Source organism: Globicephala melas, chromosome X (assembly GCF_963455315.2).
Source record: "Globicephala melas chromosome X, mGloMel1.2, whole genome shotgun sequence".
Lineage (NCBI taxonomy): Eukaryota > Metazoa > Chordata > Mammalia > Artiodactyla > Delphinidae > Globicephala > Globicephala melas.
This window is the reverse complement of record NC_083335.1, coordinates 82,462,465-82,487,560: the sequence shown is the minus strand read 5'-3', so window position 1 is coordinate 82,487,560 and position 25,096 is coordinate 82,462,465. Positions and strand designations below refer to the sequence as shown.

The following is a 25,096-nucleotide window of genomic DNA, read 5'->3' as shown; positions in this document are numbered from 1 at the left end:
AGAGAGAGAGAGAGATTTCATGTTTTGTGATAGGCATTTGGAATTGCATTTGGATATGAGTAACAGAGATCTGAAAAGTAAGTTGCTTAAAATGACTAGGGGATATCTTTATCTTACTAAAACAAATCCAATGGTATAAAGCCCAGGACTTCCATGATTTCATCAGTGTCTCAGGTACCACATATTTTTTTGTTGTTGTTCCATGATCCTTAGCATGTGGCTCCCATCATGGTTGCAGGATGGCTGCTGCAACTCCACCCATCATTTACATGTTCCAGGTAGGAAGATGAGGAAGAGGAGAGGGTAAAATAACTTGTCAGTAGAATTCATCTCCTTTATACAGAGCTTTCCCCCAAATCCTACCCAACAATTTCCATCTACATCCAGTGGACAGAACTGTGACACATGACCACCACTGTCTGCAAGGGTGTCTGGGAAGTATGTTTACAATTGGGAACATTATCACCCATAATAAAAATCAAGGTTTATTTAGTAAGAAAAAGGGATGTTGGGTAGGATACAGCCAGTAGAGAAAGAGGTTGAAGATATGGGAGAGAGGGTTTATAATTAATAGATTAAAATCCCAGAGGTGAGAGACACAGTATTCAGGGTACAGGAACACTATATGATTGGCACAGTTTGAGTTGCTGGGGATATCATAGTAGGCAGAAATAAACATGTTTTCTTTACCCTCATGGAACTTACTGTCTTGTGAAGAAGACAGACATTAATCACAGACCAAATTTTTGTGAAGTTGACACTGCTGTGGAGGGTAAGTAGGGGGCTTTGTGAGTAGGTTTAAAGAGGATTTGATCTACTCAGGGAGGTGAAAGATGGAGGAAGTGATGATTGAGCTGAGACTTGAAGGCAGATTCAGAGTTAACTGGATGAAGGATGGATGGATGGTTGGGATGGGGGAAAGTGTTCCCAAAAGAGGAAACAGTGTAAACAAGGGCATTTATGTGCTGTTTGTTTTTAAATTTTTATTTTTATTTAATTTAGAATGTTTGCTATTGTTATGTCTTCAAGTTCACTTGGAACTTGAATTAACTAGGAAAGTTCACTAATCTTTCCTAGTTAATTCCATCCAGTGTATTTTTTATTTCAATTATTCTGCTTTCTATCACTAAGCCCGTGATTTGCACCTTATTAAATATATCTCATTTCTCTACTTAACATGACCATTCTTTTTTCTAGCCTTTTGGACATATGGAACATAGTTATAATAACTTTTTTAATGTGCTTGTCTGCTAAATATAGCATCTGTGTAAGTTCTGGGTCAGTTTGGATTGATTAACTTTCTTTTTCCTCCTCATGATGGGTCACATTTTTCTGTTTTTTCATATGCTTGAGTTTTTTTTTTAATTGCATGCCAGGCATTATGAACTTTACTTTTTGGTAAAATTTTGGTATAAAGGTTTACCTTTTGGTGCTATTATTGTATTATTATACATCTTCTTGAGCTTTATTATGAGAAGCAATTACTCGGAAGCAGTTAAATCTTTTTCAGGCCTTGCTTTTAAGATTTATTAGGCAGGACCACAGCATTGTTCTGCTAAATTATCCCAGCCTACTGAGGCAAGCCCATCTGAATACCCCATGCCTCAGGAATTGAGTTTTTCTGCTCTGGATGGTGGGAACAGGCATGATCCCCAGACCTGTCTGAGCTTCTGACACTTGTTCCCTCTAACACTTTCAGGTGGTTCTTTTCCAAGCCTTGGATAATTTCTTTATATGCATTCACTAATCAGTACTCTCCTGAATATTTTATGGCAATCCTTCAAAGGTGTCTGGAGTTCTCCCTAAGTGCAGCGCTCTCCTTTTTGGTATTCTGTTCTCTTAACTCTAGCCACCTTGGTCTTTCTGGTCTCATCTCTGTCACCTAAACTGAGTGAATCCTTTGGACTTTGACTGCGTTCTCCCTCATTGCACCACAAACTGGAAACTCCCCCAAGTTGTAAAGGTTCACCTCATTTTTCCTCATCTCTCAGGGATCACTGGTTTTCATTCCTGGATGTCCAATGTCTTGAAAACAATTATTTCACATTTTTTGTCCTCCATTTTTTTAGTATTTTTGTCAGGTTGGAGGGTCAATTGAGTCTCTAGCTTGCCTCTTAGGAAGCTATGTGGTGGAGACTTGTTTAAGAATAATTTCCTTTCTTTTCTTTCCATTTTCGTTTCCATTTCCTTTTTCTCTTCTTCTTTACTCTTCCTCTCCTCTCCTTTGAGCTGGTTGGTTTCCTCACTACTGCCAAGTATCAGATATAAGTGATAGCTGTACTTTAAAAATCTGTGTTATCAGATGAGGAGAAAGAGCCTGAAAAAGAACAAGAAATTTATTCAAAATCAAGGATTTGAGGAAGATTTTGGATCACGGGTAATGTGACCACATATTCCAAGGATAACTCTTCATAACTCTGAGTTTAAGAAACTTCTGAGTGTAAAGACAGGTTAAAGAGACAGATTAACCTCCCTTCAAAGGATAGATGTTTAAGCCTTAGGATAGATACTCACAGAATTGGCTCCCAGCCAGGGAGCTTCCAAGACTATAGTAAGAATTAGAATAACTGTGCTCTAATCTTAGACACTGTCCTACATTAGGATGAATCTATACATAGGACAGACAGCCCATGATGTGGGTCACATGATCATAGCTTCAGTCCAACTTCAGAGATTATAAGTCACCAAGAAGGTCATGATGGTGAGAAAACATGTGCAAAGAGTATTGAAGAGCCTTTAACCAGGCTCCAGATCTCGTTAACATCAGAAAATTCATCAGCAGAGATAAGCCCATGTATGTAGTGATCATGGATGATCTTTCAACCAGAGTTCAAGTTACTCAACATCGCTAATCATCAGAGAAATGCAAGTCAAAACCAAAGTGAGGTATCACCTTACACCTGACAGAATGGCTATCATCAGAAAGAACACAAATAACAAATGTTGGCAAGGATGTGGAGGAGAAGGAACCCTCTACACTGTTGGTGGGAATGTGAATTGGTTCAGCCACTATGGAAAACAGTATGGAGGCTCCTCAAAAAACTAAAAATAGAACTACCATGTGATCCAGCAATTCTACTCCTGGGTATATATTCGAAAAAAACCAAAAAACACTAATTCAAAAAGATATATGCACCCCAGTTTTCATAGCAGCATTATTTACAATAGTCAAGATAAGGAAGCAACCTAAGTGTCCATCAACAGATGAATGCATAAAAAAGATGTGGTATATAAATACAGTGGAATATTAACCATAAAAACAAATGAAAGTCTGCCATTTGCAACAACATGAATGGACCTAGAAGGTATTATGCTTATTGAAATGTCAGACAGAGAAAGACAAATACTGTATGTTATCACTTATATGTGGAATCTAAAAAATAAAACAAACAAATGAATATAACAAAACAGAAACAGACTCCCAGATACAGGGAACAAGCTAGTGGTTACTAGTGGGGAGAGGGAAGGAGGGAGGGGTAGGGGATTAAGAAGTATGAACTACCATTTATAAAATAAATAAATCACAAGGATATATTCTACAGCACAGGGAAATATAGCCATTATTTTATAATAACTTTAAATGAATATAATCTATAAAAATATTGAACCACTATGTTGTATACCTTAAACTAATATAATATTGTAAAACAACTATAATTCAATATAAAAAAGTTATTAAGTGTAGTTGAATACATGGTGAAGAGAAGCCATAGGAATGCACTTAATGTAGAGAGGTCTTTAGGAGCAAGTCAAACCTTAGTAATCATCAGAAATTCCAATCTGGAAGGAAACTGTTGACTATCCAAAATGTGATAAAATACTCCCCTTTCTTCTTATCTCATGCAGATTCCCCCAATCTCTATAAGTGGTTCTTTGGATCCCTCTTCACATGGCTTTGGCAAGGGAGTCGCATGCCCTTCCCTTCCTCAAGGGAGAGAAAGACACTCTTTCCCAAGCCAAGGACCCACAACACTGTAAATTGTTCTCTAATTCTTTCTAGTCTCTAAGTACATTTGGGCTGAGAAGGAATGGAATAAGTATCAGTAGTATGAGTAGTCTGCCACCCCTGCCTAAGCCCTATTGGATTGTGTTCAGAACTCCTTGGTGGCTCTCTTTAGAATATGGGGATACTTGGCATCTTTTTTTTTTTTTTTTTTTTTAGCTATGTGGCTTTAACCAAAATTCTGAGGCAACTGTAAAAGTCCCAGTGAATATCCTGCTGAATTTGTATTGTGTTTTCTTACTTTATACTTCATGCTTCTGTCATGAAAATCATCAGAATAATTCAGATTTTTATCATTTCCCACTTAGAGCATAGTCTTGAAAGGTAAGTTACTGAGAAAGTATTTTTAGGCCCTAAATACACATTTCCAAATTAATCTCCAGAAAAATGAATATTTATTTGGCTTTTGGATTGGGAAGGACATCTGTAGCATTAAAAATATAGAGGAAATGACAATGGAAAAGAAAGTAATGGTTTACATTTTTTCCTAGATCAAGAATTCATGAACAAAATTAAGAGGCAAGCCACAAACTAAAAAATAAATTGCAGCAAATGAGCTAGATATAAGGTTAATAATCTTAATATTTAAAGAACTCTCACAGCAGAAGTACAAATGTCTAATAAACATTGAAAGTGTGTTCCACTTCATTAATCATGAAAGAAATGCAATTTAAATCAATTAAATATCATTTTGTCTATCAAACTGGAAAATATTTTTCAAGCAAACACTCAACACTATCAGAGGTACATGTGACCTCTTCTACATTACTAGTATTGATCAAAATCTTTCTGGAAAGCGTTTTGGTATTATTGAATAGCAACCTTAAAATAGTTCATACACCTTTGACCTAGTAATTCCATTTCTAATAATATACCATGAGAAAATAATTTGAAATATGCACCGAAGTTTGTGGGGAAAAAAATCACCACAATGATAATTTAATGAACAAAAATAAATAGAAATAATACTTTTGTTAATTAGTCATAGGTAAATTCATATCATTGGATATTGCATAGTTATTATAAAGGAAGTTTGCAAAGGCTTTTTAATGTCATGGAAAATGTTATGTCAAAATAATTGTGATGTAACATCATGTACTAAAAAACAGTCTCAGGTGGAATACATCATTTACCATTGTGCATGTGCGTGTGTGTGTACAATGTTGGAGTTGGTATGGTATCCCAGTGCTTTTCAGATTATCCTTGTTTCATTAAAGGAATCAGGAAATGCCATAAAGCTGAAGTATGTGATGACTTGTCTAAGCCCAGCTCCCTGTTATAGTTGTCGTTAAAGCTTTGTGATTCTCAAATTAGGGGGTTTAGAAGTTTTATATTGATGCTGAACATTAAAAGACACATATGGAGCTAAATCATATCCCAGGTATATGAGAACATTCAGATATACCTCTGGATTTTCCAATGCAAATGATAGAGGGCCTGTGTGTCACAAGATACCAAGAGCCCTTATGGCAAGATCATCTGATAAAATATCAAACATCCTCAAACTGTGTGGAAGTTCTACTTGCAGGCTTCTTCCTCTTGTCTCTTCTGGTAACCTTCTGCTTATTAATGGAATATTAATTGCTAGGTGGTGGGAGGGAGGAATTAACTGGAAGGGAAATGTGGAGTATGAAGGAAGGTGTAACCTATTTAAGTTTATAAAAAAATCATTTGATGTAACCTCGAGATGTCAGTTTGGCTGATCCCGTGATACAAATTGGCATGAACCGCTCAGTAAGGTTTCTTAAAATTGTGTGAGCGTGACTGGGCTCAGTTTGTTTACATTAGACTGAGATCCATTAGTCCTTGAAAGCAGGTAATATGTGTGTTTTTGCTCATCATTATTTCCCCAGCACTTACCACAATACATAGCACCTCTTAAGCATACAGTACTTTAAAATTTCTTTCTTCATTCTTACACATATGTAAATGAAACAGATGAAATCAAGTTACCTCCATTCCAGAAAACATGGAAGAAGGATTTAAGAATTCCATAATGCTCATTTTGAGGCACCATAATATTTTATGTTTGGGCCTCAATGAACAGTATCTTTGTAAGAGTTTTAAGAATCATATTTTGAATGATTAGTCTATCATTCACTTAGGGGTGTTATAATAGCATGATATGATTTTGGTTTTATTATTCCTTCTTGCACATCTATTATGATTTGTATATTATTCTGTTTACATTATGCAGTGAACTTTTAATCTAGAATGTTTTGCCTTAAAGTACTATGTCTAATATTAATACATCTTCTTTTGTTTATTAATTGTGTGCCATAACTTAATTCATCCTTTTATTTTATCCTTGCTATATGTTTATGGTTGAAATATTTCTATTGTGAATTGCATGTAGTTGTTTAATAATGGAAAAATGTATTGCATAAATTTCCTTTGATTAAAGCATCCCAGAATGTCTATAATTGTAGTTTTGATTTCCTCTTTGAAGGAAAGCTTCATTTATTCCCTCTCTGATGCTTTTCCTGTCTTTATGTAGTTCTGCACTTCTGCCCTATATCATTTTCCTTGTGCCTGAAAAATCTTTTGACACTTCTTGCAGGGCAGATCTACTGGTGATGAATTCCTTCAGTCTTTGCTTGTCTGAGAAAGTCTTTATATCTCCTTCACTTTTAAATGATACTTTTGCTAGACATAGAAATCTAGGTCACTGGATTTTATTCTTTTAACATTTTAAATATTTCACTCCACTTTCTTCTTGCATGCTTGGTTTCTGGTGAAGTCTTCTGTAATTCTTGTCCTTGTTCTGATATAAGTATACTTAGAATTTTTTTCCCTCTGTCTTCTTCCAATATTTTTCTTTGTTTTTGGTTTTCTGCAGTTCGAATATGATGTTCCTCAGTGTAAATTTTTTAGTATTTACCTGCTTGGTGTTCTCTGAGTTTCTTGGACCTGTGATTTGTTGTCTTCATTAATTTTGGAAAAGTCTTAGCCATTATTATTTGCAATATTCTTCTGTTCCATTCTCTCTCTTTTCTCCTTCTAGTGTTCCAGTTATGACATAGTTGTATCCTTTGAAATTGTCTCACAATTCTGGAATGTTCTGTTCTGTTTTTTTCATTCTTCTTTCTATTTATATCAGTTTGGCAAGTATCTCCTGCCCTGTCTTCAAGTTCATAAACTCTTTCCTCAGCTGTGTCCAGTCTACTAATGAGCCCATCAAATGCAGTCTTTATTTCTGTCATGAGATTTTTTTATTTCTAGCATTTCCTTTTGATTCTTTCTTAGGATTTCCATCTCTCTGCTTACATTACCCATCTGTTCTTGCATGTTGTTTGCTTTCTTCATTAGAGCCTTTAACATATTAATTGTAGTATGTTAAATTCCCTAATAATTCCAATAGCTCTGTCACATTTGAGTCTGATGCTTGCTTTGTCTCTTCAGACTTTTTCTTCCTGCCTTTTGGTGTGCCTTGTAATTTTTTGTTGAAAGCTGGACAGGTCATAGGAACTGAGAGAAAGAGAAGCCTCTATTGTGAAGATTTATGTTAATCTTGCTAGGAGTTGGGCTTTGTTTAAAATTTACTTTAGCAACAGGTGGCAGAGGCTTCATATTCCTCTAGCGTCCTCTCCTCTCTTGACTTTGGGCTTCCTTAGAAAGTCTCCGTCTTGCAGCTCATTCCGCTATAATCCACTATAATATAGTGGAGCCCTGTTGGTATGGTGGTATGGTGTGGGGGAAAGGGAGTGTTTTGTAATATTCCAATTAAATTTCAGTGTTTTAGTGGGCCTGTGACCCTTACAAGTACTTCTTCTTGTATAGTCCCCACATCTCCACCCACACAACTCTCCCTCTGCCACACACACACCTTAGGTGAGACAAGAAAGCTAGAGGGGGGCTGGAGTGAGAAAAATAATGTCCTACCTTCATGGCTCTGGGACAGGGCTCTGGTAGTCCTTCCTCCTGGAAAGTAGGGCGTTGTTATGGATAAGGCTCTGGGCATATTTCACAAGGATAATCACAAAGACTCTTACCCTCCTCCTGCTGGGGCTGCCAAGGTGTCTTTCTCGTATCTTTACTGTGAGAACCTGGTGAGATTCCTGGAAATAAAGCCCATGAAAGTGTGCTTTCTCAACAAGACTACCACTCCCAGGAGTTTCTCACTCTCATTCTAGTCCATATTCAGCCTCTAGCAGTTTGTCAAAATTTTCATTTAAGAGTTCCTACAAGGTTATGGCTCTAGTGGCTTCTGCCTTAGGTAAGCAGATCTTGTCTGTGACTCTTGATTTGCCTGTCCCTCAATATTTCAGGATGGTGGTTTGCTCTGAAACCTTGTTTCTCCTTGAAGTCTAAGAAAACTCATTGACTTTTAGTTTGTTTAGCTTTTTGTTCTTGTTAGCACTTCTTTTCAAGACTGTATCTCTAGCCTCATATTCATTTTGGGAAGAAAAGCAAAGAAGAAGTAAGAAGTCAGTAGATATTGTGGGTTACTGAAAAAAGGAGAAACCTAGACCCTGTGTTACAGGGATGGGAAGAAACCCAAGATAGGTTTGTAAGATCCTCTAGCAATGTGGCCTTGTGCCTCACTTCTTGGGTAAGGCCAGGAAGAGGACAAGGACAAGACTACAAACTAAAAATGGTTGTGTGGTATCTATATGCTTTCTGAGCTTTGGGCTTCCTCACATAGTTTCTCTCAGCTCAGGATATCATGGGAGTATAAGAAGAATATGTTAATCAAAGACAGCCTCACAGAGATGAACATATGATAGGAGTAGCAGAATATTTCCCATGTATATGAGTGGGATATGACACCCTCAGAGAGAGTCAGACCCCAAAAGGGGCTTTGTGGTAAAGAATTAGGCTCAACTCAACAGCTAGCTGCTTGGACAAACATTGGTAAACCAGATATGACATCATGTCATGCTGGCATGGACATGTGATACTCAACATATATCACTCATCCTGATGTTTTGACACTAAGATACCATAACTTACAATCCCAAAGAATGGGGTGAGGAGAACTTCACACTGCTGGAGTTGAGTTTCAACCACTCAGTAGATTGGGAACTTGACAGAATTCAAGTTGAATTGCAGAGAAAAAGAAAACTTACATTTCCTGCATACCTAAATTTGTCAGATAACATCCATACCTGATGAATAACGAGCAGCAGAAAGTATGTGATAAATGCTGAGTATCACACACAAATTTATCTATTCAAAATGTGGGGCACGTGGTGCTTACTGGTTGAAAACCACAGTGGTCTTACCTCTAGGCAAGAGTGACGTCCTGTGAGAAATTACCTCTGGCACTTTGATGGGTACCAAATATAAAGGGAACTAGGTATTTGAGGAGAAAAAAGAAGTTCTAACATTAAGCATTCTTCTCTCTGCAGACTGAAATCTGCCAATAGTGAGGTGTGATTCCACATCATTCCTCCTTCTCCCTCTCCCCCATCCCCCTTCCTCTTCCTCCTCCACCCTGCCCCTCTTACTTCAGACACTCCTCTTTCCTCCCTAGTTATTTTCTCTACACCCTCCTTCCTCTTTCTCTTCCTTCCCCTTGTTTATTTTCCTTTCTTTTTCATTTACCCCTTAATCTCTCTATCTCCTTCCACCTCCCTTTCACACTTTTCCATCCTACATCTCTTCTCCCTTATGCATTCTACTTCCTCATTCTCTTTCCTCCTGCTTTGTCTATTTCAACTTAGTATCCATTCCTTCTCCATTCTCTTATTTCTCCTTATCTTAATAATTCCATTTACTTGCAACTGCTATTGTCACTCATTCTTTCTTTTTCTTCTTTCCTTCCTCCCTTCTCTTTCTCTTCATCCCCTCTCTTTTCAACTTTTCTCTCTCCATTTCTCCCTCTCTTCATGCATCCTTCTAGCAATAGGATGATGAAAAGTGAGAGAATAGAATGGAATCGAGGTGTACTTAAAATGGTAGAATCAACAAGAATAGGTGATGGATTAGATTTGGGAACAAGGCAGAAAGAAACATGAGTAACTGTAAGTAAAATAGGAAGAGAAATAAACTACTAAATATGTTGTTTGAAAGCTACTTATAAAAAAGCAACAAACACATTCTAAATGGTAAAATCATTTCAAGAAAAAGAAAGGGATGTTACTTTTTCAGATTATTGCCCAATATTGTTTTTGTTATTTCAGCAACTCATATGAGACATCAAAATGACTGCAATATATATTGTTAATTAAGTGATCAAATTATTTTTTCTTATAGTATGATTTTACATTAGAAATCTCAATAGTTATAACTTTTTTAAAAGCCCCCAACTAGAATTGGGGGCTTCTGCTTCCAGCAGGAAGAGGTAAATGGTATAGATGTACTCTTCCCTATTTGTCACTGAGCATTATATATAAACCAAACGTGTGATGACCCTGAAAGTAGGAGATAAGATGGCATGCTCTCTAGGGAACTTGGATCCCAAGCAATGATGTGGTGAGTTCCTTGGCTATGTAATTAGGCACCTGGTCTCTCCCAATCAGGGTGGTATCAGTAAAAGCTTAATATGGAGCTGGAACTCTCACTTAGCCCTCAGTAACAAGAAGCCCCTCTCTCCCAGGTGTCAGTGGAGGCTGAGTAGGAATGTGGACTTCCACCCACATGTGGTAAACCAGAAGATTTAAGTAAGATTCAGATCCTTATAAGATGCAAAATATCCTGGATGCAATTGAAAATCAATTGTCATATCAAGAACTATGATAATCACAACTGGAATGAGAAAAGACAGTCAACACACACCAACACCAAGATGACAGATATTAGAGTCATCTACAAGGGTTTTTAAACAGCCTTGATAAAAACGTTTCAATGAGCAATTGTTCATAGGACACATGAAAGAATAGAAAGTCTCAGCAAAGAAATAGAAAATCTTCAAAAGAATAGAAGATATAAAGAAGAATTTTAAAAATTTAGGAACTGAAAAATCCAATAAATGAACTTAATCAATAGATGAACTCAACAGCAGAATAAGAAGACAGAAGAATGAATTAGTGAACTTGAAGGTGAAATGATAGAAATTATATCTGACAGAGAAAAATAGACTGAAAAACAAAAATAAATAGAGCCTTCAGGTATTTGTTGGACTATTGCAAAAGATCTAACATAGGTGTCATCATAGTCACAGAAGGAGAGAAGGAGGAAGGGCTGAAAAAGTGGCTGAAAACTTCCCAAATTTGGAGAAAAGTATAAACAGATAGACTCAACATCATCAGCCAACAGGATCTAACTGATATTTATAGAACACTCCACCCAACAACAGCAGAATACACAAAACTCTGATGAAGAACTCAAAGAAGATCAAAATAAAAGGAGAGACATACTGTATTCATGAATTAGAACAATCAACATAGGAAAGATGTTAATTCTCCCTAAATTGATATACAGGTTGAATGCAGTTGCTATCAAAATTACAGTAAGATGCTTTGTAGATATAAATTATTCCAAAATGTGTAGAAAAACAGAAGAACTAGAATAATAGATAAAATAATTCTGAAAAAGAAGAATAAAATTCTATCCAACTTCAAGACTATTGTATAACTACAGTAATCAGGACTATTGCAGTATTGATGGATGAGTAGACACACAGACCAGTGGAACAGAATAGAGAACTCAGAAATAGCCTCATGCAAGTATGGCCAACTGATTTTTTACAAAGGTGCAAAGATAACTCAATGGAAGGATTATCTTTTAAACAAATTGTGCTGGAATGATCAGATGGATTTCTGTAGCTCTGCCTCTCCCATACCCCCAAATAAAACTCGACCTAGACCTCAAATCTCATTCAAAATTTCAATCTAAATGGATGATAGACTCCCATATAAAAGTTAAAACCTGGGCTTCCCTCGTGGCACAGTGGTTGAGAGTCCGCCTGCAGATGCAGGGGACACGGGTTCATGCCTTGTTCCGGAAAGATCCCACATGCCGCGGAGCAGCTGGGCCCGTGATCCATGGCCACTGAGCCTGCGCATCCGGAGCCTGTTCTCCGCAACGGGAGAGGCCACAACAGTAAGAGGCCCGTGTACCACAAAAAAAGAAAAAAAAAAAAAAAAAAAAAGTTAAAACCATAAGTCTTTTAGAATATAATATAGGATAAAATCTTCAGATCCTTATGGCTTGTTGAAGAGTTCTTAGAAATGACACAAAAACCACAGTCTTTGAAAGGAAAAAAAATCAATAAATTGGACTTCTAAAAAATTTGCCATGTGACTCTGTTAAGAGGATGAAAACACAAGCTACAAACTGGGAGAAACCAGTTTGCGAACCATATATCTGACAAAAGACTCGTACATAAAATATATAAATTCTCAAGGTTCAACACTTTAAAAAAAAGAAAGAAAACAATCAATTGAAAAATGGACAAAAGACATGAAGAAACATTTCTCCAAAGAGGATATATTGATGGCAAATAGGCATATGTTAAAAATGTTCAACATTATTAGCCATTAGGGAAATGTAAATTATAACCACAATGAGTTATTATTTCACATTTATCAGAATTCCTAAAAATATGCAACACATGCTGCCAAGGATTTGGAGAAAATAGATCCACTCACATATTGTTGGTGGGAATGTAAAATGATACAATCACTCTGGGAAAGTTTGGCAAGTTTCTTATAAACCTAGCATGCTCTTATTACACAATCCAGCAATTGCCCTCTTGGGCATTTATCCCAGAGAAATGAGAACTTATGTTCACAGAAAAAACTGTACAAAAATGTTTATAGCAGCTTTATTCTAATAGCCCAAACTGGAAACCACACAGATGTACTTCAGTGGGTGAATGGTTAAACCAACTGTGGCACATCTATACCATTGAATAGTACTCAGCAATAAAAAGGAGAAAACCACACAACTTGGATGTATCTCACAGGCATTATGCTGAGTGAAAAAAGTCACTCAAAATGTGACATACTGTATGATTCCAATTTTATAATCTTCTTGGAATGTTAAAATTACAGAGATGGAGAACACATTAATGGCTTCCAAGGGTTAGGGATAGTGGTGGGAATGGAGCTAAGTGTGACTATAAAGGGGTAGTACAGGGAAATCTTTGTGGTGACAGAATAGTTCTGTATCTTGGTTGTTGTGGTGATTACTGTGGAAACCTCCACATGTGATAAAGTGACATAGAACTATACACACATGTGATACCAATGTCAATTTCCTGGTTTTGATATTGTATTATATGTATATAGATGTGCTCACTGAGGGAAGCAGCTAAAGGGTACATAAGACCTCTCTGTACTATCTTTGCAATTTTCAGTGTATCCATAATTAATTTTTAAAATTTAAATATTCTTAAGTATGTTAAAGTGGTAGAATTAATAAAATAATTTGCTAAGAGCAGCTGGCCCAGCTGTATTTCAAAAATCATGCCATAAATATTGGCATGGTTGGATACTATTACTGTCACCACTGAATAATACTGTATACTGGATGCTGCCCTTGGCCCTGCTACCAATGCTGCGCCTAGAAACTGGATTTTCTTGCGGTTCCTGCTCCCACCATCACAGATATGGCATTGAATTCCATCATTGAATCTTTGAATCACTCCTTTCAGATCAAGTGTTAGGTTGGAATTATGACTGTGCAGTAGAAGACTTGACTCGGCAGGTCTGGGGTGTTCAAACCCTATGCATTCCGAAAAATGTCTGCACATTCCAAAGAAAGGTCCAGCTCTTGACAAACCCCTGGGAGATAACCTCTAAGCCTTTGGCATATGGTGCCTGATTAGAGTCTCTTTGTTCACCCGGGGCTTTGGGCCAACAGATGGTTTATGTTAAGAGTATGATTTATAGTGGGACCTTGAGCCTTGCGGCATTAGTTTGACCTCTGCACAGGCTGAAGACTGAGTAAACTAAGGTTAGCCACCCAGGTGTTCCATGCCTACGTGACTGACCTCCAGTAAAATCCCAGGCGCCAAGGCTCAGGTGAGCTTCCCTGGTTATCACACATCTTGCTGGGAGAAGCACTGCCATACAACTCCACTGAGAGAGGACAACTGGAAGCTCATCCCTGTTCTCTCCTGGACTTTGACTTAATGCATCTTTTAGCTTTGTGGATTTAAATCGATATCCTTTCATTGTAATAAACCATAGCCATGAATGTAGCACCTATCCTGAGTTCTGTGAGTGCTTCTAGTGAATCATTGAACCCGATGGTGGTCTTCAGGACCCCACCACACTGGTAAATCCTAGATCACATTCTCTTAGCTGCTAAGGGAATGTGCATAAGTGAATAATATATCTGGCCTTTTTGGCAGATATATTCTTGCAGTTGGAACTGTTACATAGTATAGAGTATACACACTTACTAAAATGTGAAAAAAAACATTTGCAATACATCTAGCTCTAAGGGATTTCAATAAGCATCTGTAGGACTGTACCAAGAAGTCCGCAAAATAATTAAGACAAAGACAACACAAGAAAAATAGGTAAAAGACTTGCATAAGTACTTTCCAAAAGAAATCCAGTAGGTCCATTCTTATATGAATATGTGGTCCACTACTTATCAGAAATGTAAATTAAAAACAGAAGGAGATACCAATAAAATACACATCAGATTGGAAAAAAAATTGGAAAAGTCTTATGACACCAAACGTAGAGTATATCAGTCTTACTCCTGGGCATCTGATGTCATAGGAATAAATATTGAGCATTAAAATATAAGGATATATGTACAAGTATTTTATTGCAATGTTGTTGGTATGTGCTCCCTCCCTCCGCCAAAACACCTGAAACCAAAATGAATTACCATCAGTGAGGAAATGGTTGAATACATTGTGGTCCATCCCTATTATGGAATATTATGCAGGAATGTAAAAGAATGAATCAGAGGTAGATTAGCATTAACTAAGATAAATCAGATGCATTAAAGTGTATATAATATGATCTTAATTTTTGTAAAACAAAAAACATGGAACATGTTTGGACATAAAAGGATATAAAAATGGCTGTTAAAAATGCATGTCTCAGGACTTCCCTGGTGGCACAGTGGTTGAGAGTCCACCTGCCGATGCAGGGTACACGGGTTTGTGCCCCGGTCCGGGAAGATCCCACATGCCGCCGAGCAGCTGGGCCTGTGAGCCATGGCTGGCTGAGCCTGCGTGTCCAGAGCCTGTGCTCAGCAACGGGAGAGGCCTGCGTACCGCAAAAAAAAAAAACCATGTCTCAGATGAGGGTATAGAGGTGAAAGAAAGTGGGAGGCAGTAAGTAAAAGAATGCAATTTAAAGTATGGCATATATAATGTAATCCCATTTATGTAAGAATATATATGCATAAAGTGTATGAAAAGGTAGCATCAAAATCTTAATAGCAGTTACCTCAAGGTGGTGAGATTTGGAGTGATGGCTACTTAATTTCTAAAATATTTAGGTAATGTTTGAATTTTTAATGATGAATATGCATTATTTGTGTAATGAGTAAAAGTAAGTGAATTCATCACAGGAAAGAAAAAAGAGTGCCTCTCAGGTTTCTTGCATAAGCAGTAGGGTGGATGGTGGGATTCATTCATTCATTAAATATTTTTTGAGCATATAAAATATGCCAGGCATCATTTTAGGTGCTAGGGATACAGCAATGAATAAAACAAACAAAAATCCATCTCTCTAAAAGAGAGAGAAGGGCATGACTAAAGGAGAAACACAATGTGCTGAGGAGGAGGATATATGGGACCTGTTAATAGTAAAAATACCAAGACAATTGCAGAAGTGAGGTAGTCTGTTGGATTATAGATCTAGAACTCATAAGCCAAGTCAAGAACTGGAAATACAGATTTGGGAGCAGAAAGCATATAACATGGTGTTTCAGACCTTTCCTGAGTCTGATCACGTCCCACTGCAGACACTTTACAGAGGAAGTGCTGAGGAAAAACAGGCAGCTTGACAGGGGAGGTTGCTATGCAACAGATGAGGAAAGTCATCCAGCCAGGCAGAATTGATGTTGGCCCTTGGGGACCAAATGCTGCACTTCTTCCCAGCATTAGCTTCCTTTCATATGTTGGCTCCTGGCAGGAGCTGATGCAAGAACAAATGTGAAGTGTACAAAGATCTACCTTGGATTTTTGGAGAGTATCAGTTCAATTTGAGTCATTTCACATCTGTATATCATTTTCTGCCTTTTTGAGCTTCTCCAGTCATTCTGGAAGTGCAGCACGTTTGTTGTTGGGTAGGACCCCAGTAAGTACTACTTGTGCTTCCCGTTGAGAAGCCAGGCTCAGAGAATTCCAGTGGCCTGAGTGGGCTCATGCAGCTAGTGACACACTGGTTCAGCACTCCATCCCACGAATTGAGGCCCAGCCCTGGAAGGAAGCAGGGCAAACGTTTACTCTTAATCAAGGCTTGCCATGGCTCAGACATACAGGTGCCTTATTGTCCTGGCTGCTCCAGCAGGCACCAGAAAGGCCTCAGGGACAGCGTTTGTGCCACTCATAGCAAAGAGGCCTGACGGAGCAGGGAGTGGACCCCAAGGAGCAATTTGCACACTGGGATGGACCCACGTAGAGCAGGCGGGGAGGGGGGAGCGGGGGACTTCCACCTGTGCCCTCCGGGATGCAGAGCGTGAGCTTAGGTCTCAGGGAACAGAACACTTGCTTGCTTGGGACGGGTGCTGACAGAGCAGGGGAGGTGGGGCGGATCTGTTGCTCAAACTGAAGAAGGGAGGGTGCCTCAGTCCCCGGGCCAGCGATGGTGCAACAGGGGTTTTTAGGGTCTGGAAGACCCAGGCCCACATTTTGCATTTTCTGTTTACTGGCTCAGTGTCCTTGTCTAGTTCATGTAATGTCTGTAGCTCAGCGTCTTTATCTGTACAATGGAGATGCTGATATCCACCTCCCAAGGCTGCTGTGAGAGGAAAACAAGCTCCAGCGTAGATCGTGCTGTGAAGTACACGTTGTGCCCTTCCCTCCCCTCCTCCCCGCCTCCACACACAAAATAAATAGCTGGAGCTGCAAAAGGGCAGGAAAGAAGCTAATGTTTATGAGTCTGGAAGCTGTTGGGTGGGGGGGAAGATCATGTAGAGTCACGTGGCAGGCACAGACTTTTTCTACCTCCATTAATGTATCCTCTCTGGCCATTCCTTTTCCTAGGCCCCCTAAGTGGATGAGCTTATTTTTAGCAGGAGCCAAGCACTTGTTGCAATTAGAGACCCCACACAGAGACCTCCTTAATAGTGACCTAAGTGCTGCTAGACTAGAGGGTGGAGTTGCATGCCCACCTGACAGGAGGGGCCTTGAGAGGGAGGGATAGAACAGAGACGCATTGCGGAAAAGGTAGGGGGCCGGTGTGTGGGGCAAGGGGTGGGATCTAGAGGCACAGCGCATCTGTTTGGGGGAGGGGATATAGAGGAAGGGGAGGGACCGCTGTAAACTGTCCACCTGGTTGGTGGTGGGGTGGTGTGTTGGCAAAGGGGCGGGACTGCTTCCCGCTGCACATGCGCAGCTTAGCCTTCAGGGCGAAGCTTTTGTTGGGGAAACGGGCGGGACTCTTATTTGGTCGGTCAGTTCTTGCGCATGCGTACAACCATGTGAGGCGGTGGGTGGTATATTAGGCGAAGAGGCGGGGTCGTCCTAGCTGCCGCGCTGGCATTTTCTCCTGGACAAGGAGAGGGTGCGGCTGCTGAGAGCAGAACACTGCAATCCCGATCCTCTGAGTCGTGAAGAAGGGAGGCAACGAGGGGGTTGGGGTTGGGGCCTGAGGCAAGGTGAGAATTAGCCCCCAGACAGGGCATCTTGCCCCCTGGTGCGGGCCCCCCATTTTTCATCCCGATCCCTTTACCCCGGATTCTGATCCCTCTTCCACTCCCCGAACCCCGATTCACACACCCCTCACCTGAACCTCCCTTATTCAGAATCCCTGTTCGCTCTCTGAACCCCTCCCATCGTTCAGAATCTCTACAGATTTCTCGACCTCGATCTGTACTGTTATACGATTCCTCCTGATTGGAAAACTCCATTCAATTTCCCAAATGCGAATCCCAACGCAATCTGCCTGGATTCAGAACTCTTATCTGAACCCCGATTTGAAGCTTCTCCCCGTCGTAGCTTCTCGGGATTCAGAACCTCCATCCGGACACCCATTCACTTTTCGCACTCCGATCTGGCCCGTTCCCCTCACATTCAGCACCTCATCCGCCCCCACAATCAAACCTCAAACACCACCATCTCCCCAAATATGTTCCTTCGCATTTGCCCTCTGTAGTATAATGCCCAACTCCTCCTCCACACCCCCCAGGCTCTGCTCTTGCCAGAGGGACAAGAACCATGTCTCAGAAAATGGACTGTGGTGCGGGCCTCCTCGGCTTCCAGGTGAGATCTCCACTCCCCTCCCCACCATTTCCCTAGCCGACAGTTCCCCCCGGGCCCCTTTGGCTGTCCAGACGCCTGGATCCGATTTTGCCTTCTTGGTGCCTAGATTCCGTCGTTTTTCAAATTCCCATGGTTTAAGGGCGCGGGGTGTGGGGGGGGTCGTCCCTTTTCAGCCATCAGTCCCTGCTCAGAGAAAGGGGAGACCCTGTTAGTAGTCAGGGCAATCTGCCCAGAGAATCCTGGTTGGGTAAGGAACCTTTTTTTTCCGTAGTCCTGAGGCTTGTAGAGCTCTCCGCCGCCCCCTCCCCCAACCTCCCGCCTCCACCCTCCCTTTCTCCAGCATTCCCCACCCCCTGCGACCCCCTTATTCTCCTCAACTCCTCAAGGCGGCACTCTTGCTCCGCCTCCTCCTCCTGAGCTCCTACCTCACTCTGCATTGCCCTGTTCTAACCTCACTCCTAGATCAGCACCCCCCATCCACTTTGCCCCCTCTCCTCATTTGGCCCCACCCCTTGTTTAGCCCCTGCCCCACTCAGCCCCTACCACAAGTTTTGTTATCCCTTAATCCACACAGGCCACTAGATCTCTTCCTCAGCCTTCCTCTTTTTGCACCAACCGCTCGCCTGCACCTTCCCTGCATGTTCTCTCCCCTATCCTCCCAACCCCACTTCGCAGACCCAGAGATTTAATTTTTTTCCCCTGTATTTGCAGGCTGAGGCCTCCGTGGAAGACAGCACCTTGCTTATGCAGACCCTGATGGAGGCCATCCAGATCTCAGAGGCTCCGCCTACCAACCAGGCCACAGCAGCTGCCAGCGCGCCGAATGCTAGTCCTCAGAGTTCACAGTCCCCAACAGCCAGTGAGATGGCTGATATGCAGGCTTTAGCAGCTGCCACTAAGCCTAAGACAGCTTTTAAGGCCCAGAATGCCACCACAAAAGGCCCAAATGCTGCCTATGATTTCTCTCAGGCTCTTAATGCCAAGGAGACTCCCAACACACCGCCTACAGCAGCCTTTAAGTCCCAGAATGCCCCCCCAAAGGGCCCAAATGCTGCCTATGATTTTTCCCAGGCAGCAACCACCAGTGAGTTAACTGCCAACAAGTCGGAGATGGCCTTTAAGGCCCAGAATACCACTACTACGGTGGGCCCAAATGCCACCTACAATTTCTCTCAGTCTCTCAGTGCCAGTGAGATGGTCAGCACTCAGCCCAAAACAGCCTTCAGGGCTTGGAATGACACCACTAAGGCCCCAGTAGCTGATACCCAGACCCAGAATGTTAACCAAGCCAAGATAGCCACTTCCCAGGCTGACATAGAGGCTGACCCATGCCCAGGTATCTGTGAATCTGATGGTGCAGCTGCACAGACATCAGCAGATGGTTCCCAGGCTCAGAATCTGGAGTCCAGGACTATAATTCGGGGCAAGAGGACCCGCAAGGTGAGATCCCTGCTAGTTCCACTTTGCTTTGGGCGCTCTCTTTTCTTCTCTGAGGTTGTTCATTTGTTCTAAACAAAACAAAACAATATATGTAACTGTCTGTATTTGACTAGGTTGTAGGGGATGATAAAGGTGAAAGTGTTAATTCCTGTTCTCTGAGTGTCCGCAGACTAATGGGGAGATGAGACATGGACACATAATATATACAGCCTGTATGTAATTCACTTTACGTTTTGAAAGTAGCCACCATGTGTTAGGTCTTGGTCTAGGCACATTCACACAGGTTATCTCACTCACTAAATCTTCAAGGTACCTCATACCAGCTAGGGATCATAGTTTCAGTTTTATGAGAAGGAAACTAAGTCCCAGAGAGGTGAAGTGACTTGAGTGATTTGTCCAGGGTGGTACAAGCAGAGCCAGTGGTGGACATGGGAAGAGGAGAAGCCTCAGGCCCCACCCTTGGGTTGCTCCTGGCCTGGTTCAGAGATGAAACTCCTGCCTGGAAGACAGTGAAAGACAAGCCCAGGACTCAGGGTGACCATTGGCTAGTGGGTCAGGCTGTCACTACAGGTGAGGGTTTTAGGGGGCCTTCCTGGAATAGATATGGTGAGGACATAGAAACAGTTGGTGACCCTGACCTTCCTTTTCTCTGATGATGCAGATTAATAACTTGAATGTGGAAGAGAGCAGCAGTGGGGATCAGAGGCGGGCCCCACTGGCTCCAGGGACCTGGAGGTCTGCACCGGTTCCAGTTACCACTCAGAGCCCACCTGGCGCACCCCCCAATGTGCTCTGGCAGACCCCATTGGCTTGGCAGAACCCATCAGGCTGGCAAAACCAGCCAGCCAGGCAGACCCCACCAGCACGTCAGAGCCCCCCAGCTAGGCAGACCCCACCAGCCTGGCAAAACCCAGTTGCTTGGCAGAACCCAGTGATCTGGCCAAACCCAGTGATCTGGCAGAACCCTGTGATCTGGCCGAACCCCATTGTCTGGCCTGGTCCAGTTGTCTGGCCGAACCCATTGGCCTGGCAGAATCCACCTGGATGGCAGACTCCACCTGGATGGCAGACTCCACCAGGCTGGCAGGGTCCTCCAGATTGGCAAGGCCCTCCCGACTGGCCACTACCCCCTGATTGGCCACTGCCACCCGATTGGCCGCTTCCCACTGACTGGCCGCTCCCACCTGACTGGATCCCCACCGATTGGCCAGTTCCACCTGACTGGCAGAACCTGCGCCCCTCACCAAACCTGCGCCCCTCTCCCAACTCGCGTGCCTCACAGAACCTGGGTGCCTCACAGCCCCGAGATGTGGCCCTTCTTCAGGAAAGAGTAAGAACTGTAACTCCCCAGTCACTTCTCCCCCCACCCCTTGCTCTTTTCATTGTTGTCTTTCCATCTATAATTCAACCAAGTGTTCTGTAAATATCTTATAACTTTTATGATTTCCTTTTTCCCTCCCAGGCGAATAAGTTGGTCAAGTACCTGATGCTTAAAGATTACACAAAGGTGCCCATCAAGCGCTCAGGTAGGTATCCAGTGCCCTCTCCTGGAGCTCTGCTCTTCCCCTCACCCCGTGCTCTGTGGACATCTCTTTGCTTATATGTCCCCTCCTCTTCAATCCCGTCCTTCCATGGTTGAGTCTTCCTTTTTCACTGACTGTGCTCCCCTGGGCAGGGCTGGCAAAGAGGTCGCAGCTCTGTGGCCCCTGCTCAGCTCAGGTGCTCCCTCCTCTCTCCTACAGAAATGCTGAGGGATATCATCCGTGAATACACTGATGTGTATCCAGAAATCATTGAACGCGCATGCTTTGTCCTGGAGAAGGTGAGAAGGCAGCCCTGAGGAACAGAATGATGGGGAAACGTTTTTTGGTTTTTGTTTTTGATAGATATCATGGGAAAGTCTTGATTTAAAAGATTCATGGGATTCCTACTGGGAGTTTAGGGCAAATCTCACAGGGAGGCGAAGGAGTAGCTGAGTGTGGGTAGTACTGAGTGGGGGTAGCTTATGCTAGATTTTGTAATTTCATAGTCTGTTTTCTTGTCCCTGTAGAAATTTGGAATTCAGCTGAAGGAAATTGACAAGGAAGAACACCTGTATATTCTCATCAGTACCCCTGAGTCCCTGGCTGGCATACTGGGAACGTAAGATGGGAAAGGAGGTGGAACATTGCCTTTCTCAGTGATGCTTTTTTCCTGGAGTTTCGAGTAGGCCAGGGTCCAGGATTCAGGGTCACATAGCAGGTCATGGGCAGACCTGGGGTAGAATTATCCCCTAGCTGAGGAATACTGGGGAAGCTAGATGGGTAAGCTGCCTGGGGTGTCTCATGCAAATGACTGCTGAAAATACATTCTTTTTGTACTTCTTTAGGACCAAAGACACACCCAAGCTGGGTCTCCTCTTAGTGATTTTGGGTGTCATCTTCATGAATGGCAACCGTGCCAGTGAAGGTGAGTGGCTGGGCCAGCAGCTGGGGGTTGGCTACCGCCTGTTTTCCACGCTCATTTTCCATCCCTTGTCTCCCCTTGCCTCCCATTGCAGCTGTCCTCTGGGAGGCACTACGCAAGATGGGACTGCGTCCTGGGTATGATTGGGCTCTCTCATCTCTTGCCTGTGTATATCATCCTTTGGCAACAGAGGATGGTCCCAGGATTGCATCAGTCTGGTGGTCTAAGGGAATTGGTTTGGGGAGGTACAGAGCCCAAGAATGTGACCTGGGTGGATGGGGAAATAGTCCTGACCTCTCTGCCTCTTCTCTTGTCTCTGACCTCTGTGCTGGAAAACTCTTTTCTTTCCTTTGGGCAATGTCATAGTGTGTGATTATGGATCCCTTTTTTTTTGTTGTTGTTACTATCAGGGTAAGACATCCCCTCCTTGGAGATCTGAGGAAACTTCTCACTTACGAGTTTGTAAAGCAAAAGTAAGTGATGCCTAAGCAGCTTTGTCTGGTCTTCATGAATTCTGTGTGCTGGTCAGCCTCAGAAAACCCTTTCCATGCTCATTTCTTACACTAACTATACCTATACCTATGCATATACACACACATATGTACGCAGGAGTATTTATTGAGTATGCTCCTTGTGGTTGGATTTTCCTGCAGTATAGTGATCTTGCAAGTGGAGCCTGTCCACCACGCCCACAGTAGATATTCCAAAGGCTGAGCTTAGCTGAGGCTTTGCAATGGGCCTATCTGTGATTCAATGACAAGATTATAAGCACTTGGAGCTAGAGCTGTGACAGAGGGGGTGAAATTAAGTGTTGTCCTTTCTATGACCCTACTCAAGCCACCCTCCAGGCCTAGGTGACTGCTTTGTGTAGAAGCACTGGCACAGGAATTCAAAGGCCTGATTATTAGAGGGTAAATCTGTGTTTAGGAATGAGACTGGGGGGAGTTGCTACCTGAAATCTGGGATGTCAGAATCTCAGATTATTACGCATTGATGGACTATCATTCTGCCTGGGTAGAAACAAAGGCCTTTCTCCTCTTTCTAAGGTACCTAGACTACAGACGAGTGCCCAACAGCAATCCTCCTGAGTATGAGTTCCTCTGGGGCCTCCGTTCCTACCATGAGACTAGCAAGATGAAAGTGCTGCGATTCATTGCAGAGGTAATAGAGGAACTGCAAGACTCAATAGGTTAAGGGATGAACTATGACTGACTGGGAAAATTCCAGAGCAGGAATGAGATTTTAGGTATCACACACGGTAGGTACCACATTATTGGTGGTATTTGTTGTTACTACATAAACAATAGCACAAAGTAGGGTGCTAAATATATAGTAGGTGCTTCATAAATATTAACTAATACTATTATGGGTTTTATTTTCTATTCCTCATCTCAGGTTCAGAAGAGAGACCCTCGTGACTGGACTGCGCAGTTCATGGAGGCCGCAGATGAGGCCTTGGATGCTCTGGATGCTGCTGCAGCTGAGGCCGAGGCCCGGGCTGAGGCAAGAACCCGCATGGGGATTGGAGATGAGGCCGTATCTGGGCCCTGGAGCTGGGATGACATTGAGTTTGAGCTGCTGACCTGGGACGAGGAAGGAGATTTTGGAGATCCCTGGTCCAGAATTCCATTTACCTTCTGGGCCAGATACCACCAGAATGCTCGCTCCAGATTTCCTCAGACCTTCGCCGGCCCCATTATTGGCCCTGGTGGTACAGCCAGTGCCAACTTTGCTGCCAACTTTGGTGCCATCGGTTTCTTCTGGGTTGAGTGAGATGTTGGGTAGGTATATCACTTTGGATTGGGCACTTAGGGTCATTGGGAGATATAGAATCCATGGGAATGTATTTATGTGCTCTAGCTGGGAGTCCTAGGAAACACGTGGTGGGTAGCAGAGGGAAGTATGCGGAAGCAGTATTTGTTATTTATGTTCCTTACTATTTGGTATATAGCATTGACTTTTACATTTTTTTTCTTTTTTATGTTCACAGATATTGCTAATCAGTTGCAATAGTCTTTCCCCTGAGTGAGGCTGAAGCCTCAGAATCCTTCTAAACACAGCTATCTAGAGAGCCACATCCTGTTGACTGAAAGTGGCATGCAAGATAAATTTATTTGCTGTTCCTTGTCTATTGCTTTCTTCCCCCCCTTGTGTGCTGTCAAGTTTTGGTATCAGAAATAAACGTTGAAACTGCAAAGTGAATTAGATGTGCTCCCTGTTTTTTCTGTGTTTAGGGAGAGATCAACATGTTTATATGGGAGAGATGGGGCCTCAGTTCTAGCCTGAAGGGCGGATCAGCTTTCTGACTAACGGATAGGGAAACAAAGGAGGGATTGATGAACACGAATGTTAATGAGGTCTAAAAAAAAGTATGGTATTAAATATCACTGAAGTGACTCATATGTGATAGATATGCTGCTAGGTGTTTTGAAGTGACATTGAAAGATGAAATAATGAGAGAGGGTGTAGGTGGTCAGACAGTTGCATTTAAGAAGACGGAGGAGGTAGAACTCCAGGTAATAATAATAAAGTTCGGAGAGTGGGTAGTTGAAGGTAAGGGGAGATAACTGTTCCTGGAGATAATGTTCTGGGGACTCCAGGGTGTTCGTTATATTATCCATGTGGAAAGTGAAATGACCCCAGGATGGGGGCAGGAATAGGAGCAGAGAACATGATGAGCCAGGTGCCAGAGTTTCCTGTGTGAGAAGGAAGATCTCATACCCCTAGTCATATTGCTCATAAAGGGTCAGTCCCACTGGTGCCCCTTACTTCTGGAAATGCTGCCCAGGAATCTGCCTCTAGAAAGCCTTCACAGTCCCCACCCCCACAGGAACAGGGCCTCATCACAGAGACAAGTTCTTATGCATAGTGAAGGAGGCCTCACAATGGCCACTTCTCCCCCTCCTGCAGGGAGAAAGAGGAAC

The 25,096-nt window shown here is 42.2% G+C and overlaps 1 protein-coding gene across 3 annotated transcripts in view; it reads left to right on the top strand.

The window, feature by feature from the left end:
* MAGED1 (MAGE family member D1) overlaps positions 1-24,374 on the top strand; it is a 73,435-nt gene extending 49,061 nt beyond the window's left edge. For 2 of the 3 annotated variants that reach the window (XM_060292365.1, XM_030851471.3), the window contains 12 exons: positions 18,214-18,287; positions 18,999-19,727; positions 20,389-21,057; positions 21,190-21,253; positions 21,470-21,549; positions 21,778-21,869; positions 22,096-22,175; positions 22,267-22,309; positions 22,583-22,645; positions 23,219-23,333; positions 23,568-23,953; positions 24,163-24,374. In XM_060292365.1, coding sequence (XP_060148348.1) covers positions 18,243-18,287; positions 18,999-19,727; positions 20,389-21,057; positions 21,190-21,253; positions 21,470-21,549; positions 21,778-21,869; positions 22,096-22,175; positions 22,267-22,309; positions 22,583-22,645; positions 23,219-23,333; positions 23,568-23,945 — 2,358 coding nt within the window. In that variant the 5' untranslated portion in view covers positions 18,214-18,242 and the 3' untranslated portion in view covers positions 23,946-23,953; positions 24,163-24,374. Of the gene's footprint in view, positions 1-17,462; positions 17,684-18,213; positions 18,288-18,998; positions 19,728-20,388; positions 21,058-21,189; positions 21,254-21,469; positions 21,550-21,777; positions 21,870-22,095; positions 22,176-22,266; positions 22,310-22,582; positions 22,646-23,218; positions 23,334-23,567; positions 23,954-24,162 lie in introns of those variants that run through there. The other variant, XM_030851470.3, reaches the window with a different exon arrangement.
* Positions 24,375-25,096: the final 722 nt, after the last annotated feature.